Below are 17,032 nucleotides of genomic sequence, written 5' to 3'. Positions count from 1 at the left end.
TGCAGCGAGGAGGAGGTGAAAGCTGAGCGGCTGGCTCTCTGTTTCTGCTTGTGGGGAAACAAAGGCCTGTGTCTGAGCCCAGCCATGGACAGGGCCTCCAGCTTCAGCCTAAGGGATCACCTACAGCAGTGCCTTCACCAGCTCCTGGAAAGGGTGGTGGCCCGGGGCTGGAATTGGAGCTGCCAGCTGGGCAGGGAGGGCTGGGGTGGGGCACCTCTCAGTGTGGGTGGGAAAGTGTGACTGTGCATTCATAGGTCCTTGTCCCTTTGTTGCCTACCAGTCCTTCTATAGAACGGGGACAGGGTGTGTGCACTTGGCTGAGGACTTCCCTGGGAGGTATATGTGACACTGAGTTCCCTGTTCTGGGGACTTGTGAGTGGGAGGCCTGGGCACTGAAGGACCTCCCTCCACAGCCTCCAGCCAGAACCCAGAAAGGAGGAGGCAGCTCTGGTCAAGTTAGTGGCAGCTAAAACGCTCCCGGTCCATTTATTGGCCACATGAGGTGGTCGTCGAGAGGCTAGTTAGAAGGTAATCTCGGGAACTACTGTGATAAATGCCCGGAAGTACGAGGGGTTCAACAGCAGTGAACACGGCACAAGGGGTCTGTGCAAGGGGAGCAGGGCTCGCAGGCGGAGTCCCGAGCCTCAGGCCTGGCCCCAGCCCACAGGGCACACGGCCCCAGCACCCCATCAGCTCAGTGGAGCTGAGCGTCCAGCTCGTACTTCTCACAGAACTTGTCAGTGAAGGGGATGCAGGTGAGGAACTCGCACCACTCACAGCGCACAGGGTAGAAGTAGAAGAGGACCACCAGGCCAGCCAGGAGGCCCAGGAAGACCACCTGAAAGACGATGATCTGGCAGCGCTTGCGGTACAGGTCAAACTTGCCAAAGCTGATGTAGGGCAAGAAGGCAAAGGAGAGGAAGAGGCCGCTGACGAAGCCCGAGATGTGGGCGAAGTTGTCGATCCAGGGCAGCAGCCCGAAGGTGAAGAGGAAGAGCACCACAGCCAGCAGCTTGAAGAAGGCACGCCAGGGCCGCGCCAGGATCTGCCAGCTCTGGAAGAGCTCCACGAAGAGGCAGGCCAGGATGCCGAACTGCGAGCCGGCGGGGCCCACCTGGGGGGGTGTGGGTGCCTGTGAGCTGGTGGGCCTGAGCAGGTCACCCCGTCCCACCTCCCTCCGCCCAGAGTGTATCGGGACAGGAGCCAAGTGGAGCTGCTCCCAGGCGGGGCACTGTAGGAACTTGACTCTGTGCTGGAACCAGTTCATGCTGGGTAGCAGGTGCACGTAGGAGGGCCCCACCCTGGGGGGCAGCCTTACCTCTGCCCGGTATGGCAGGAAAATGGCACTGGCCAGGTTACCAGTGACGCCACTCAGCAGGTAGATGATGGCTATGCGGTGCCAGCCTGCCAGCTTCTCCAGGTCCCGCAGGACAGTCATCTGGAAGCAGACAGACACCAGGCAGTGCAGGATCCTGTGGGGGGGGGGGGGGCATTCAGCGGGGAAGGCTCACCAGCTACTCCTGGGGTCCCTGGGATCACCCACTCCACCCAACCCCACTCAGCCCACGTGGTGTCACTTGCCCAGCGTGCAAGAATAGGGACAGCCACAGGCGGTAGAACTGGTCAGGCACCTCGGGGTTGAGGAAGGGCAAGAGCCCACACACGTCGTCCATGCAGTGCACCTGTGCAGAGTGGCCTGTCAGCACCCGCCGTGGCTGCGGGGACGGGGAGGGACCCTCACCCCGGAGGCCTACCTGAGAGCAGAGTGTGGCCTCCTCGTGGAAGTAGCCCCTCATGAAGTCACAGTACTCCCGGGAGGTGATCTCACACCTGGAAGGTCAGCCCAGGGTTGGGAGGGCTTCCAGGCCCAGGTTTCGGCCCCACTTGCCCACCTTTGTTGGCCCTGGATAGGTCCAGCTCCTTCCTCACCCCACCCCCCTTGGTATCTTGGGTTATTTTGGGACTGGGGAGGGGAGAAGGGCACAGCCCCAGGGCAACACTTTATGCCCAGGACCAGCTGCACATGCCCACACAGGCAGCCCTACCTGCCCTTGGTGCCAATGCAGCAGGGCCGGCCCGTGATGACACAGTCCATGTGCGGGTGGTTGGTGTGGTTCCCAGCGCTGTTTTTGGTGCAGATCTGTGTCACAAACGGGGTTGAGTTGGGTCAGGGTCTCCCCTAACCTTGGGCCCCTCGCTATGCTTGGTTGGGGCAAAGATGGACAGGCTCCTAGGGTGGGAAATAGGCTTCCCTTGACTTCAAGCAGGTACTACACCCTAAGCCTCAGTTTGACCATCTGTCAAATTGGAATAATGTCATTTGACCTCCCAAGGCTCCACGTGGTTCTGCTCAGAGAGGTAGGCTGTGGTGGATGGACAGGCTGGCTAACAGCCAGGGCAAAGCATCTGGAAGCACAGGGTGGTCCCCCAATGGGGACCTCTGTGGCATCACTGATGGATGAGGTGTGGATTCCTCCCCCACACGATAAGGGTGACTCCCAAACAACCCCGGCTCACCGGCCACTTGGTGATGTCATCTGGCCACTCATGGGGGTCCTCGGAGGAAGGCTCATCACACACCCTGCACGAGCCCAGGATGTGGTCAGTCCTTGCTTTGTGCCCTTGGCTTAGCCCCCTCCTGCCCGACCGGACAACAAGGAGAGCTATTATACCTCTCTCCACCCGCACTCCCAAGGGAGACGTGGACAAAGGAAGGAAAGGGAGGGGCCAGCAGGACTGACCTGGGGTCCTGGTGGCAGACAGAGCCAAACTGCCTCTCTTGGCCAGCAAGGTCTGGGGCGCTGGGATGGAAAGGCCACTTCACCCACACTGCCAGCGTGGACTGTGGGAGGACACGGGCTCAGCCCTGGCCAGAGCCCACGTCCCGGTAGAGTTCCCAGATGGCAGGAATCAGAAGCACTGATTCTGAGCTCCTCCCTCTGGCTCTACACCCCCACCGCTCTGAACTTACACTCTGGAAATTGCTCACGTGTTGGGAGATGGTTATAAGGAATTCAACAGCATAGTTCCTATTAGCTTAAAAATAGAAACCACCTTGAGGATTGGGGAGCGGTAAGGGTAAGCTGTGATGAAGTGAGAGAGTGGCATGGACATATATACACTAGCTAGTGGGAAGCAGCCGCATGGCACGGGGAGATCAGCTTGGTGGTTTGTGACCACCTAGAGGGGTGGGATAGGGAGGGTGGGAGGGAGGGAGACGCAAGAGGGAAGAGATATGGGAACATATGTATATGTATAACTGATTTACTTTGTTGTAAAGAAGAAACTAACACCATTGTAAAGCAATTATACTCCAATAAAGATGTTAAAAGATAAAAATAAAAAAACAAAACTAGTATTGTTATTAAAAAAAAATAGAAACCACCAGTGTCCAAAATCAGAGAACTGGTACAAACTACGGCACCTCCAAATAAGATGATAAAAACGTGGAGAAAGTTTTTAAAATTCAGGGACTTCCCTGGTTGGTCCAGTGGTAATGAATCTGCTTTCCAATGCAGAGGACACAGGTTGGATCCCTGGTCGGGGAACTGGGATCCCACGTGCCGCAGGGCAACTGAGCCCTCGTGCCACAACTACTGAGCTCGTGCTCCTCAATGAGAGAGCCCACGTGCCACAAACTACAGAGCCCATGCACTCTGGAGCCCGCGCACCACAACTGGAGAAGAGAAAAAACCCACATGCCACAACTAAAGAGAAGCCCACTCGCCACAACAAAGATCCTGCCTGCCGCAAATAAGACCCGATGCAGCCAAATAAGTAAGTATTCCAAAAAAAAATTTTTTAATTTAGCGGGAAAAGGCAATACCATTTATAGAAACTTAAGACACGTGCACAAAAACAAGATGGACACGTGTGGGAAGAGCACACCCAAATTAAGGACACGTGTAATTCCCTGGCGGTCCAGTGTTAGGACTTGGCGCTTTCAATGCTGGGCCTGGGTTCGATCCCTGGTCGGGGAACTAGGATCCCACAAGCCTTGCAGCACGGCCATAAAAAATTTAAAAAGATAAAAATAAAAATAAATTAAGGACACAGGGTCTACAGGGTGAGCAGCAGGAGACGGAGGAGGTGCGGGATAAAAAGGAAAGAATGTGATGCAAGGGGCCTGGCACAGACGGACGGCATAACATGCTGAGAATTAGGGGTTTGGGATAACCAACCGGCTCTATCTGAAGTCCCAAGGTAACCACAAACACAAGGTGCAGACAAGGGTGCAAGCTGAGCTGCGGGCAGGCACTCACCGAGCACTCCTCTTCCGAGGTCTGCACGCAGCCAGACCGGTCGTTGCGTACACAGCAGGCCGAGTGCTTCTCACGCTCACGCGCAGCGTGGATGAAACTATGCACCTGCGGATCCTGGCGCATGCAGGGTGAGAACTTGGCACCCAGGTGAATGAGAGCCTCCTGCGGGGAAGAGGATGTGCAGCTGCGGCCGGGCCCTCGGCCAGCCCAGGGGGCCCCCGCCCCCGCCAGGCCCCGCCCTCACCGAGCTGGGCCCGATCCAGAAGTTCTCCTGCTGAACGTACTTGACATTCTCATAGACCCCTCGGTTGCGCAGCACCTGGGAGGTTGAGGAGAAAGATCAGACGGAGCTCAGCCTAGCCCTCTCCTCCCAGAATGGGTGGGAGGGAGCCCAGAGCCCAGGGCTCCCCAGGGGGGACACCGAGGCTCACCGAGTCTACGGTCTCGTGCTGTGAGAAGCCTACGGGCGCCACGCCATAGATGCACACGGCTAGAATGGTGACGAGCGAGTGCACGAAGGTGAGCCAGTAGGTGAAGAAGGGCCTGCGGGGCAAAGCGTCAGCAGAGGCAGCATCCCCAACCCGGAGCCCCCACGCCCACCTGGAGCCTTGCCTTCCCGAAGCCACATCCCCTCCACGCCTACCTGTGGTCGTCCATGTCCTCAATCTGGCGTTTGACATAGCTGTCGATTCGCTTGCGGTAAGTGCGGTTGGTTAGCCGGCCCACCATGCCCAGCCCATACGGCCGCTTCTCCCTGGCGAAGAACTTGCGCACCGGCATCGCGATGCGCTGGCCCCGCCGCTGACCCGCGGCACTCACCACCTCCTGCCGCAGCCGCACCTTGGGCTGCGGGGCCGCTGCACCACCCTCCTTCTGCTTGCGCCAGCCACGTTCCAGGGGCCTGGGGGAAGGGGTGCCGTCACTCCCAGCCCCAGACTTCCCACCTGCCGCAGTCTATCCCCGGTGGGACACGGGCGACCCTCTGTGTCTGTCTTGCTCCCAACTAGCGGTGAAGACACTGTGTGACAGGCTGATGTCAGCCCCCTCCTTACCAGTAAAAGCGTGATCCCCAGCTGCTCCTGGCATGGCAGGGAGGTGGGTTCGGACCTACATGAGGGTCCCCGGCTAATCTGCGAGTGTTAACTACGTCACGTCCTCCTTCCCCAGAGATTCTCTCCAGCCTGTGGGCTCTGGGACTGCGATCCTCCTCCAGGTGTGGGCAGCCCAGATTCGAATGGTGCCCACCCCTGGGTCCCCCAAACACAGTTGCCAAGCTAGGCTCCCAGTCCACAAGATGACCCCCTCCCAGGGCCCTCTAGGGTCGTGCCTTTGGGGCCAGCTGCTCCTGAGAGCCACAGGACCTGCCCCCCGGCCCCCTCGGAGCCCGGCAGGAGGCACTCACAACATCAGGTGGCTGCGCTCCAGCTCGCTGCGGTCCAGGGCCCCACCCGTGAGGTCCGCCTGCTCTGGGGCTCTCTCCCAGTCCTTAAGCGCTGCCTCCGATGGGGACTCGAACACCTCATCTGGGTACGTGGACAGCTCCTCGTGGAGGACACCTTCCTGAGCAAACACGCATGGTCAGTGTGGGAAGCATAGGCACAGGGGTCATGGGTGATGGTGCCAGGCTCTTACCCGGGCAAAGAAGGATGTGTCCAGCTCGTCGGGGAAGTCAGCCGTGTCCTCCTCCAGGAAGCTGGCAGGAGTGAAGCTTCGGCGCTGGACCCGGCGCAGTGTGCCATCCCTAACCGAGCGGCCCTGCCAGCGAGGGGGTGAGGACGCAGCGTGGTGCTGGCTCAGCCCCCGCCCCCACCCCGGCCCCTGCACCCACCTTCACCAGCGCGGCGGCTGCCCGGAAGCTCATCTTGGCCACCGACTCGCGCTTGCGCCGCCGCGGGAGCCGGTTGAAACCCGAACGGGAGCTGGAGAAGGAGCAGAGGGAGGCGGCACCCGGCGTGACCGGCGTGTGCGGGGCACTCAGGCCGTCGGCGGCATCATCCGCCAAGCGAAAGGCCCGGCCCCGGGCCAGGGGGTCTATGATCTGGAGGAGGGGAGGAGATGCAGGAGTCGGGGGCTGGGTCATCGCCAAGGGGGCTCCTTCCCCACCCCAGACCCCACCATGGAGAACACAGCTGCTGCTCGTCCTGCTCCCCAGTGGCTCCCTGGACAGCTGAGTGGGTACCACCCCACCCCACTGCACCAGAGGGGTCCCGTTCTCCGCCTGTATTTCCTTTACACTGCTGTTCATCCTGGGATGCTCTCCCACCCAGAGGCTGGCCTGTGGTACAATCCCAGGACCCTGTCCTCTCCCGCAAGCCCCCCTTCCCAGAGAGTATCTTAGGTGCCTTTACGGGACCATCCGACCACCCTCACAGACCGTGAGCTCCAAGCAACCTCTGTGCTTAGACTGGCTGTGTCCCCAGCCCCAGCTCAGGGCAGCAGAGTGAGGGAACTGTGGGAGGCAGCAGAGGGAGGGCATACCTTCTGCATGCCCAGCTGGCATGGCCCCACGTACAGAGGAGGGGGCGTCTCAGTGCTGGTCAGCGACACGTTGTCCTGGCTGGGCAGGTCTAACTCCCGGATGACCTGGGGCTTCAGCTTCCCGTAGCGCTGGCTGCAGTGACGAATGCTCTTACGCTGCCACTTCTGGGTGCTGTCACTGTCCTTGCTCACTCCAAACCAGTCAGCAGTGCCCCTGCCAGGAGAGGGACTCAGCAAGGGGAGGCCAGCTGTCCCCTCTCCCCAGCAGGGGCCTCAGAGGCACTCCACCTGGGCAGCATGCCCGCCCCAGACCTCCCGACACTCCAGGGTCTGGGGTCCAGGTGGGCTGGGTCGGATTAAGAGGATTAAGTGGGTTTCAGCCCTGGCCACCCTCTAAACAATTAGCCAGCTCCAAACTGCCACCAACACCAGAGATGGCAGGCCTTGGTGAAATAGGTATTTCACACAGGCCCTCACTCCATCCCGGAGACGGGCATTTGTGGGGAGACACTGAGTCTGGAGACAGAGGTCAGAGTTCAGCCCTTAGCTCAGCCAGAGAAAGCATGGCCCTGGGCAGCAGCTTGACCTTGGACACCACAGAACTCAGGCAGTGGGCACTGCATACCCAGGCAGGCTGCCCACAGTCCTTGGACATGCAAGCAAAAACACTGCCAGCACCTGCTGGCAGGAGCCCCCGGGGAACACCAACCACACTGGCAGCTCCCGAGAGGTCACAAGCCATGCACACACCAGCTGAGGCCAACACACTCATGCCCTGCCCAAGGTACCTGAGCAGGGACCGAGAGAGAGACGAGCGCTGTGTGAGGGCCCTGCGGGCAGCAGGGGCTCCCAACAGGGGCAGAGTGTGGACACGCCCAAAGCGCACCTGTCGGCTGTTCGGGGGGGACCAGAGCATTGAGTGGGGCGTGGGGAGAGAGAGAGGAGAGAGCAAGTGCTGGGGGGAGCAGAGAAAGGCAGTAGGTGACAGCAGTCAGTCCCCAGAGCAGGAGGAGGACAGGGTGACGAGGGGACAGGATGGAGGAGAAAGCCCTTGCCCCACTCCCAGCCCCAGTGCCCGAAGGGGACCCTGTATGCCTGCTTCTGTCCCACCGGCCCAGCCCCCAACCCGCCGCGGAGCAGCCGGGACAGCGAAGTACCTGCGGATGGTCTGTGTGATGGACATCTGGCGCTGCAACCCCGGCCGCCGGGGCTCCTGGTGGGGTGATGGGACGCAGGTGGGCTCGGCCGGCATGCTCACGCTCCGCAGGAACGCCTGGCGTCTCAGGGGCTGGGCAACGGGGACCCAGTGAGGTGGCTGGATGGGCTGCACCTGCAGCCCCCGCTGGCCAGGGCCTACCTGCAGGAAACTGGACTCCTCTGCTGCCGGGGGCACCACAGCCGGGATATCCAGCTTCAGCCACGGCGGCTTCTTGCGCTGCAGGCTGCTGGTGCTGTCCCTGCGGGCCTCACCCATGGTTCCAGGCAGAGCTAGGGGGGCCTAGGGGGCGTGGTGTGTTATTCAGTAACAGCACTGACAGGCACTTCCCTGGCAGCCCAGTGGTTAGGACTCCACACTTTCACTGCCGGGGGCCCGGGTTCAATCCCTGGTCAGGGAACTAAGATGCTGCAAGCTGCATGGTGCAGCCAAAAAACAGCACTGGCAGATCTCTGAGGGTTCACGGGGCCCAGACCCAGGAGGAGGGAGAAGCAGGGATAGCCCAACAGGCGTGGGCATGGCTCCACTGCCAGAGTCCCAGCATGGGCTCAGCACCCAAGCGCTTGGTTCCTGCCTCTGTCATCCCAAAAGACACGACTGGGCACATACTAGGTCCTCAGATGACATGCATTCATGTGATGAATAGTTGAAGACCTACTATGAGCCACTCCTAGGTGCTTGGGACATGTTGGTGGAGAAGCAGGGAAACCGAAACAGACAAAATCCCTGCACTCCTCAAGCTTAGAGTCCAGACAAACAATAAGCTTACACGTAGATACACTGTGCTAAAGGCTGCAATGTGCGACAGGGATAAAACAGCACATTAGGACTTCCCTGGTGGCACAGTGGTTAAGAATCCGCCTGCCAATGCAGGGGACATGGGTTCGATCCCTGGTCTGGGAAAATCCCACATGCCACGGAGCAACTAAGCCCGTGCACCACAACTACTAAGCCTGCGTGCCACAACTACAGAAGCCCGCACACCTAGAGCCCATGCTCCGCAATGAGAGAAGCCACCGCAATGAGAGGCTCGGGCACAACGAAGAGTAGCTCCCACTCGCTGCAACCAGAGACAGCCCGTGTGCAGCAACGAAGACCCAACGCAGCCAAAAATAAATAATTTTTTTAAGTTAATTTAAAAATAGGGCTTCCCTGGTGGCGCAGTGGTTGAGAATCCGCCTGCCGATGCAGGGGACACAGGTTCGTGCCCCGGTCCGGGAGGATCCCACGTGCCGCGGAGTGGCTGGGCCCGTGAGCCATGGCCACTGAGCCTGCGCGTCCGGAGCCTGTGCTCCGCAAGGGGAGAGGCCACAACAGTGAGAGGCCCGCGTACCACAAAAAATAAATAAATAAAATAAAATAAAATAAAACAAAGCAAAAAACAGTGCATTACAGTTGTCAGAGGAGCGATGTCTCTCTGTGTGGTGATGTCTGAGCACACGCTTTCGAGTTGATCTAGTGAGCAAGGTTAGGTGGCAGGGTGTTCCCCACACAGGGAATGGCCAGTGCAGAGGTATGAATAAGCACGAGGGCAGAGGCAAGCTGAGGGGCTGGCCCGGTCTGTACATGGGGCAAATCTCAAGCCTACTGGACACAGACCTCAGTTTCTTAACCACCATGACAGCTGCTCCAGAGACAGAGGGCTCACTATGCCCACGACAGGGTGTGTGGTCCCTCCATCTCTCAGAAGAGGGACCAGTTGGCTTCCCAGGGGCCAAGGGCTCCTATAGCCAAGGGACCTCCTGGAAACCACCAGGTGAAAAGGCCGCTATGACCACCAGGGGGCGCCACAGGCCCAGAAACAGCAGCAAAGCCCCACATGGCTTGGAGATGCCTTGCTCCGTGCCACCTTAAGCATCTGAGACCCCTGTCCCACATTACCTGGGCACAGGGGAAGGCCCAGGACCCAGAGCAGAGAGGCCAGGGCTTGATTTGGGCCACCCCAGCCTGGCCATGTGACCGTGAGGCAGTGGCCACATAAGCATGGCTCCTTGGCACTTAAATCTCCCTTTACGAAATGGCAGTTTCAGGGCACATCTGCTTCCCCGGCCGCAGAGAAGGATCACAGGGCCTGGAAACAGGATATCCAAGACTAGAAGGGTTCCTAGCACAACGGGGGCAAGGATAGCAGGGGCGTGGTGGAGACTCCAAAATTCCTCAGCCTCTCAAAGAGCTTCAGACCCTGAAGATTCTGACCTGCGGGGTCTGTGACCCATCCACTGAGGTCGCTAGAAACAGCTTCTACTTTGGAGCCTCCCTCTCAACTGCCTGGAGAGATACAGAGAAAATACTTTACAAATAGGGAAACTGAGGCCTAGAAAGAGAGGCTTGTCTTGCCCAAGGCCACATATTCAGGTGGCATAACTAAGGACACAGTTGCTACTGGCCCTTTACAGATCAGGGAAGGTCCAGGGGTCCAGAACCCTGCTCAGAGCCACCCCCCAGCTCTCTATGGACCTGGGAACGGCCAGGGATTTTGCTCATCCCACCCCCACCCCCGCCCCCCCCACACAGACGCAGGATGGCACAGAACACCGCTGTGCTGCTCACAAAACACAGAGAGCCCAGGATGCTGCTCCCAGCTCCTAGTGGCCCTCTGCCACCCAGGGATAGGCCCAGGACAACGCTCACAGCTTCTATTGGCCCTATGACAATCAGGGAACAGCCTGGGACCCAGCACACAGGTCCTACGGGCCCTATATTGACTGGAGACCAGGCCAGGATGCAGCTGGCAGAGCCTACTGGCCCTGTACCAAATGGGGCTGAGCCTGAACACTAATCACGGTTCCCACTGGCCCTACCCCAACCAGGAACAGGCCTGGGAGGAGGCAGTCCTTCGAGGATGCCTTCTGACTCTAGGCCCATCCCTCACGTTCCGACCTTTTCCCTGAGCTGACTATGCACCCAGGAGTCTTTCCATCAACATAGCTCCCAGGCGCCAAGCCTCTTTCCCCTGCCCTCACCTGCTCTGGTCTCAGGAAAAGGGCTGAGGGCAGCATCTGTTCCCACATCCCTGGGAATCCCTTCCTGGCCCCGCCTACACTGAGCCCCACAAGCTGCGGTCAGATGGAGGGTCCCTGGAGGGGATGCAGGCAGCATCTGATATGAGGGCATCCTGACTGAGAACTGGGTCCCTCTGGGACCTGAGCCAGGAGACCAGCACTCGGCATCCAACTCACACCACAACCCAGCCCAGCCCTGCACAGCTGTGGCTGACCAGGCCACAGGTCAGCATCCTGGGAGGGCGGCGTCTTGCTTGTCATCCGCCAGCCCTCCCTTCACAGACCAAGGTGATTGTAAGCTCTCCCTGCTGGTAAGGAAATGACTGGGCAGGACAGCTCCGGGTCTCAAGCACTAATGGTGGAACCTCAGACAGTGTTAGGCATATCAAGAAGGCAGAAGGTGCTGAGAGAAGCGTCCAGAACCTGCAGGGCTGGGACAGCACCCTGGGTGCACCCTCTGAGCCATGGCGGGCTGGGCCTGCCAGGTGGAGATCCGGGCGATCGGACCCCTCAGATGGTGCTGTGCCCATGGGGCCTTGTCGGGAAGGGACCAGACAGTATGGGGACCCCCTTAGCATTTCAGATGAGGCAGGCTATGGTACCTTAAGTCTGTCCCTGCCACCCGACCACCCCATGCCTCACAGAGTTTCATACGCTCCTGGTGAAGCTATTGTGAGGTCTAGAGAGGCCAAGTGTGGACCTAGGATCACTGCTGGTACCCAGAAGGCTGGGTGCCAGGGACGAGCCCCTACAGGAGCCTCCCCATGCACGCCCAGCACCTCTAGGTTCTCCACTCAGGAGTGCCAGGAACCGTTGCCAGCTAACTGGCTCAGCACCACACACACACCTGCAACCCTCCTGGCTCCCACCGTGCTCCCACAGCCTCTCCTCACACCTGGCCCTCCCAGTACATGCATTCTGCCCACGTGTTCAAGGACCCCCGCCTCAGTCAGGCAGCCCCTCCCTGACAGGCCCTGGATTCCCATGGCACGGTCAGGAGCACACCCACGTGTGTGCTGTCTGGTCCTGTCATGCCGGGTCCACAGTGCCTAGGACAGGCCTGCTCCAGAGCCACTGCTGAATGATCACTGGTCATTTCAGAGCACGAGCTAGCAGGGGCCAGTCCTCATGAAGTGGGGAGACGGCAAATTCCCAAAGATGCCCCTTCACTTGGGTCTGGGAGGAGGAGCTACCACATGACCAGGTGGGAACAGAAACAGCACAAGCAAGGAGGCGGGAAGGGGGTGGTGAGCACACACAGGGGCCAGACGCCCCCGCTGACATCCCCCACTGGCCGGGGCCCACCAGACACAGGAGCCGCTCACCTCACGAGGGAGGCACCAGCTCCCTGCCTGGACACACAGACCTCCCGGTGGCCCTCACCCCACCAGATCCCTCCTGTGTCTGGGGCAGAGGCTGGAGGGTGCCCCATAACCCACACAGCTCCCTGCCCTCAGTGCTATGGGTTCCCGGCCTGACCCGCCCATGTGTGCCCAATCCCCCAGCACCCCTGCAGCAATCTGGGCATCAAGTGGGTGGGATTCACAAGCAGAGTCGGGGGTGGCTCCACAGTGGACCCTGAGGGTGTGGGGGAGGGTCGGGTCCAGACCGGACAAAGAGCCTGGGCCGGGAAGGGGCACAGAGCCCGCCCCGAGGAGACAGTGGCTCAGTGTCTAGGTCTCCCCCAGGCGCACAGTGGGCTCTTGTTCCTAGACAGTCCCTGAGGGCTAATCTCAACAGCATCTCTGCTCTGCTGTTCCTCAGTGCAGGGAGAGACCACAGCCCAGGGAGGGCCTGCCTGCCGACTGAGTCACTCTGGTGACATTCGTGGCTGCCCACCCGGGACCCAGACCCACCAGGAGACACCCAAACAGGCAACTAGAAGCGCAGTGGGGAGGCTGATGAAGCAAAAGCTCACTGTGAGGATGGAGCTCTGAGCAGCTCAGTAGTGTGGGGTAAGGCTGGAGGGGATGCAGAGGGAGGGCCCGCAGGATACCGGGACCACCAGGGCTGCTTTAAGCGGGAGCGAGGGGAGTGGGAGCCGCTGCAGCCGGCAGGCTGGAGGGCTGTGGGGCAGCCCTGAGAAGCAGTCATGCCTGCTCTGGAGATGACGGGGGACCCTGGGCAGGGGTCCAGGAGGGTCCAGAAGGCAGGCCAGTGTCGGGGAGCCTGGCCTGAGACACTGTGCACAGACCCAGCTCCCCTCTACCACCTGCAACCCTGAGAGAGCCTGAATTTTCCCCTCTGAAAATCAGGGGCCACAGCAGTGCTGGGCACATAGTAGGTGCTCAAGAAGCGGCAGCTGAATCAAAAAAAAACCAGGCTGGACCTAAAACGAATATAATATTGTAAGTCATCTATACTTCAACTAAAAAGAAAGAAACAAACAAACAAGCAGGCTGGTGATGCCTGCCGGCTGTGGGGAGCTCCCCAAGGAGGGCCCGGGAGCGCGTTCAACCAGAGCACAGGGCATGGGAGGACCCAGGCGACACCCTTTGGGGAGGCCCAGTTTGGGAAGGTGTGGCCAAGAGGCAGGAGGAGACCGGGGAGAAGTTCTGGCCCACCCAGGCCTGGACAGGCTGTGGCCGGGGTTAAGCTGGACCCTCTATTTTTGCACTTAGCCTGCCCCCCACACTTGAGGCACAACACAGACCAGGGGCAGCTGGAGGTCAAGCAAGCGGCCCGGCCCCAGGACCAGACCCACCAAGCCTGGGGTCTACCCTGCCCAGGGGACCACCGGCCACCCATGTCAGCTGGAGCAATTGGGCCCACCCCAGGACACCTGCCCAGACATGTGCCCAGCTCACCTGAGCATGGTCCCAGGATGCGCCAGCTCCTCTGACCTCCCCATGTGAGCCCTGACCTCTGACCCTCAGTGTCCTGTCTGACCCCTGGTCTGATGCCCAGCCCCGGGTCTCCCTTGGGAGGGGGTATCACCAGCTGTCTGGCAGCCTAGAATTCAGTCCTCCAGTATGTGCTACTATGTGGCAAAGCGAAAGTGAGCTGGCTGCTCTGTGCCTCTTGACCTCATCATCAGTAACCGGCATCTTGTTGGGAATGATACTGGCCAGGCCCTCACCCCTCCCACAGACCCCTCTACTTTTCTGTGGAAGATATGAGGTTTAGAACGGAGCAGGGCAGACCTGACACCTGGCCAATGGCTTGCTGGGTGCCTGTGCTGTCCCCAGGAGGACATATCGGATACCTGCCCCCCCAAGGCGCCCATCACCAGCTGTCACCCCAGATGATAGGAATGCAGGGATCCAACAACAGAACCACAGGAGGCTCTCTGCACAGGAGGCCCTGAAGGTAACTTTCCTGGGAGGGTGGTGCAGGAAAGGGGGCACTGGCCCTGTGGACTGGGCGCTGCCCAAAGGCTCGGCAGACTATGACCCAGAGGGGCACTGGCCACCAGAATTAAAGCCTATGACCCGGCTGGGTCTGGCAAGGTGGACGCACCCTGGGGTCGGGGTGCCCCAGGCTCAGAAAGGTCAGAGGACCCATCCATGCCACACAGCCAGCAGTGGGGTAGGGCAGGGGCTCAGCTATAGCAGCTCGGGTGGGACAATCTGGGATCTAGCTGGACCTCGGGAGTTAGGTGCAAGCCTGTCTCAAGCTGCACAGTGGAAAGACCCACATCCCATCAACAGGCCAGAGAGAAGGCAGATGAGCAGCCTAGTCACCAGTTAGAGGCCCCACAAGTGCCCCTGACCAACCCCCCACCCCCACACGAGCTTCCAGTGCCCACATACCCTTTGGCTTAGCAACCCTTCTCAGGACACATCAGCTGCTTGATAGTATCTGCAAGGCTGCGGGAGGGGACACCAAGCCCCTGAAGTCGATTATCGGAGCAGAAATGGCTTCAGTCAGCAGAAGCCTGGCACACCTGCCTTAAATCTGACTCTGGCTAACTCCGTTGACCTGTCACAACCCCTGCAAGGGTCCTCTGTGTCCATCTTACAGATCAGGAAACTGAGGCTCAGAGAGGCCAGTCACCACCTGTGGTCACCAAGCCTCCAGGGGGGTTCAAAACCTGAGGCCATGTCTGCCCAGGAGCTGGGGAGGTGGCCACAGCCCCTCAGGGGAGGGGCAGACCATCTGAGCTCCTCAGACTAGGGAGGGCTAACAGGTCCCTCTGGGTCACCACTCCCACCACCTCCTCCCAGAGCATCTCAGTTCAGGGAGGAAGGAGTCACCCTCAAACACACCTAACCCAGAAAACAGGCAGAAGCTATGGAATCTGATCCTTGGGCTGAAAGTCGATCCTGTCACAGACACTGATGACATGGAGGGACTGGAGCTCTGGAGGTGCGGGAGGGGGGAGCACCTCACATCTGGGGAGAGAAGCTACAGGAGGTGCCCTGAGCAGCAGCTAGAGTCCAGAGGCCCTGAGGGTAGGCCCAGGAAGGCAGGTGAGGCCTGGGTGACTCCCTCTGAACCAAGGGCTCCCCTAGAATTCGAGCTCCCAAGGGCAGTGGTTTGCCAGCTGGCCCACTAATGCTGGATGGGGGATGCTGTCACTGCAGTGCTCCAGCTCTGGTGCTCTCAGTCAGCTCTCTGTGCAATGGGCAGAGGTTGCTTGGAGGGTTTGGGAAGCAGCCTGGGGCCTGGCACATTCCATCCAGGACCACTCAATTCTTATGCCCCACTAGCAGCCCCTGCTAGTAGCCCTTGCTTTTCTCAAGGAAAAGGACCCAGCTTACCCAGAATAACCCCTGGTTGCAGGGGACTCAGCCTCAGGGACCCCTTGGGCCCCCGCCATCTGCTGGGTGGCCCAGCTTCCTCCCAACTTCTGGGTGGGGGCTAAGGGGGCTGGGGCTGGCTCCACAGGGGTGGGGAGAACCCAGCATCTGGCTAGGCCAAACCTGAAAAGCCAGTTTCATCCTTGAATCTTCCCTGCCAGGAAGTCCCCAGGTGGGGGTGGGGGGGCCTTTCTCAGCACAGGGCTAGGGCCTCCAGACCCAGACCTCGCCCACCCAGACAGACACACAGACACACCACCCCAAACTGCACACACAGAAGAAGGAACTCTGCTCAGGACCATCTGGCTCCCCTGCCCATTCCACCCCCCCCAGCCCCACAGACATACCCCCAGCAGGGCAGACAGCCAGGCCCTACCCCAGTGCTCTGAGCACCTGGGGTCCAGCAATCTCCCCAGCCAAGAGCAGGCCTGCTTTGAGGCACCGTGTAGTGGCCACAGGCTCAGCCCTGGCCTGCTCCTCTTGGCCACTAAGCACAGGGTAGGGAAAGTGCCCGGCAGCTTCCAGTGTTTAGAGCCAGGGAGATTGGGTTGTGAAGCGGAAGGTGGGGTCACTCCCTCCTCGCACCGCCCCCCACCCCCCGCCGCCGCTCCGCCAGCTCCTCAGCTACTGCTATTATTGCTGAAATTATTCCCATCCCCAGGGAACACGGCTGTGACAGGGATGATCCGGAGAAGTCCCACCCTCTGAGCTGGAGTTTCCCACCCTCTGAGCTGGAGACACCACCCACTGGTGGTGGCCGGGAAGGAAAGCGTAAGGGGGGGAGGGTACAGCTCAGAGGCGCCTGGGGACAGCCCCGGACTCCGAGCCCTCCCGCTCCCGGGACCCTCAGCTGTCGGGCGGGGGATGGAGCCGAGATGTCCGGCCGGGTCAGGCCGCCGGGACGCGCTAATCCGGCCACGGGCTATTTTTGCGGCGCGCCGGGTTAGGAATCCGGGGCTGGGCCGCCTCCTCGGGCGGCTCGGGAAACTCCGGGAAGGAAAGTCCGGCCGCCTCGGGCGGACAGTCGCCCGAAGCCGGGACGCAGCCAGACTCCGGCCGCTCCGAGCGGCTTCGGCCGTGGAGGGGTGGGGACGGGCCCCGCGCGCGGCGGACGCAGCCCTGGAACCCACCCGGCCCGCGCCCCGCGCCCCCCGCCCCGCGCGCTCACTCACCGCCGCCGCCGGCACCGGGGCCTCGGGGGTCCTGAGGGCTTCGGGGAGGGGCTGCCGCCGCCGGCCCGAGGGCACCCGCGCCGAGTCCCCGCCCGCCCGCCCGGGAATGCCATGGAGCGAGGGGCGTGCGCGCCGGGGGCGGGCCCGGCCGGAGGGGGCG

General features: G+C 60.6%; 1 protein-coding gene across 13 annotated transcripts; it reads right to left on the bottom strand.

Moving 5' to 3' along the window:
- Nucleotides 1–451: 451 nt before the first annotated feature.
- RHBDF1 (rhomboid 5 homolog 1) lies at nucleotides 452–16,974 on the bottom strand. Of its 13 annotated transcripts, XM_067013178.1 has the most exons (19): nucleotides 16,873–16,957; nucleotides 8,098–8,238; nucleotides 7,898–8,028; nucleotides 7,529–7,633; nucleotides 6,741–6,954; nucleotides 6,091–6,300; nucleotides 5,895–6,017; nucleotides 5,665–5,822; nucleotides 4,906–5,163; nucleotides 4,694–4,805; nucleotides 4,507–4,581; nucleotides 4,263–4,424; nucleotides 2,742–2,842; nucleotides 2,518–2,581; nucleotides 2,046–2,140; nucleotides 1,755–1,830; nucleotides 1,582–1,682; nucleotides 1,319–1,472; nucleotides 452–1,114 (listed from the first exon to the last, which is right to left on the bottom strand). In XM_067013178.1, the coding sequence occupies exons 2-19, from the start codon at nucleotides 8,212–8,214 to the stop codon at nucleotides 695–697; spliced, it is 2,676 nt and encodes an 891-aa protein (XP_066869279.1). In that variant the 5' UTR covers nucleotides 8,215–8,238; nucleotides 16,873–16,957; the 3' UTR covers nucleotides 452–694. The 13 variants fall into 13 exon arrangements, with proteins under 13 accessions (XP_066869279.1, XP_058895190.1, XP_066869278.1 ...); XM_059039207.2 differs by lacking the exon at nucleotides 7,529–7,633 and having other exon boundaries at nucleotides 16,873–16,974; XM_067013177.1 differs by having other exon boundaries at nucleotides 7,898–8,238.
- Between the last annotated feature and the right edge of the window lie 58 nt (nucleotides 16,975–17,032).

The sequence above is a fragment of the Kogia breviceps genome, chromosome 14 (assembly GCF_026419965.1).
Source record: "Kogia breviceps isolate mKogBre1 chromosome 14, mKogBre1 haplotype 1, whole genome shotgun sequence".
Lineage (NCBI taxonomy): Eukaryota > Metazoa > Chordata > Mammalia > Artiodactyla > Physeteridae > Kogia > Kogia breviceps.
Note: the sequence above shows the minus strand (reverse complement) of the source record. Positions and strands in the feature narration are given on the sequence as shown.

Bases quoted from the DNA above. Each gene is read 5' to 3' on its own strand.
- RHBDF1 (XM_059039198.2), bottom strand. From the start codon at position 8,214: ATGGGTGAGGCCCGCAGGGACAGCACCAGCAGCCTGCAGCGCAAGAAG. The intron at 6,018-6,090 runs GTGGGTGCAGGG...CCTCGCTGGCAG, and splicing joins CAGCCGCCGCGCTGGTGAAG to GGCCGCTCGGTTAGGGATGG. The intron at 2,141-2,517 runs GTGAGCCGGGGT...TTTGTGACACAG, and splicing joins ATGACATCACCAAGTGGCCG to ATCTGCACCAAAAACAGCGC.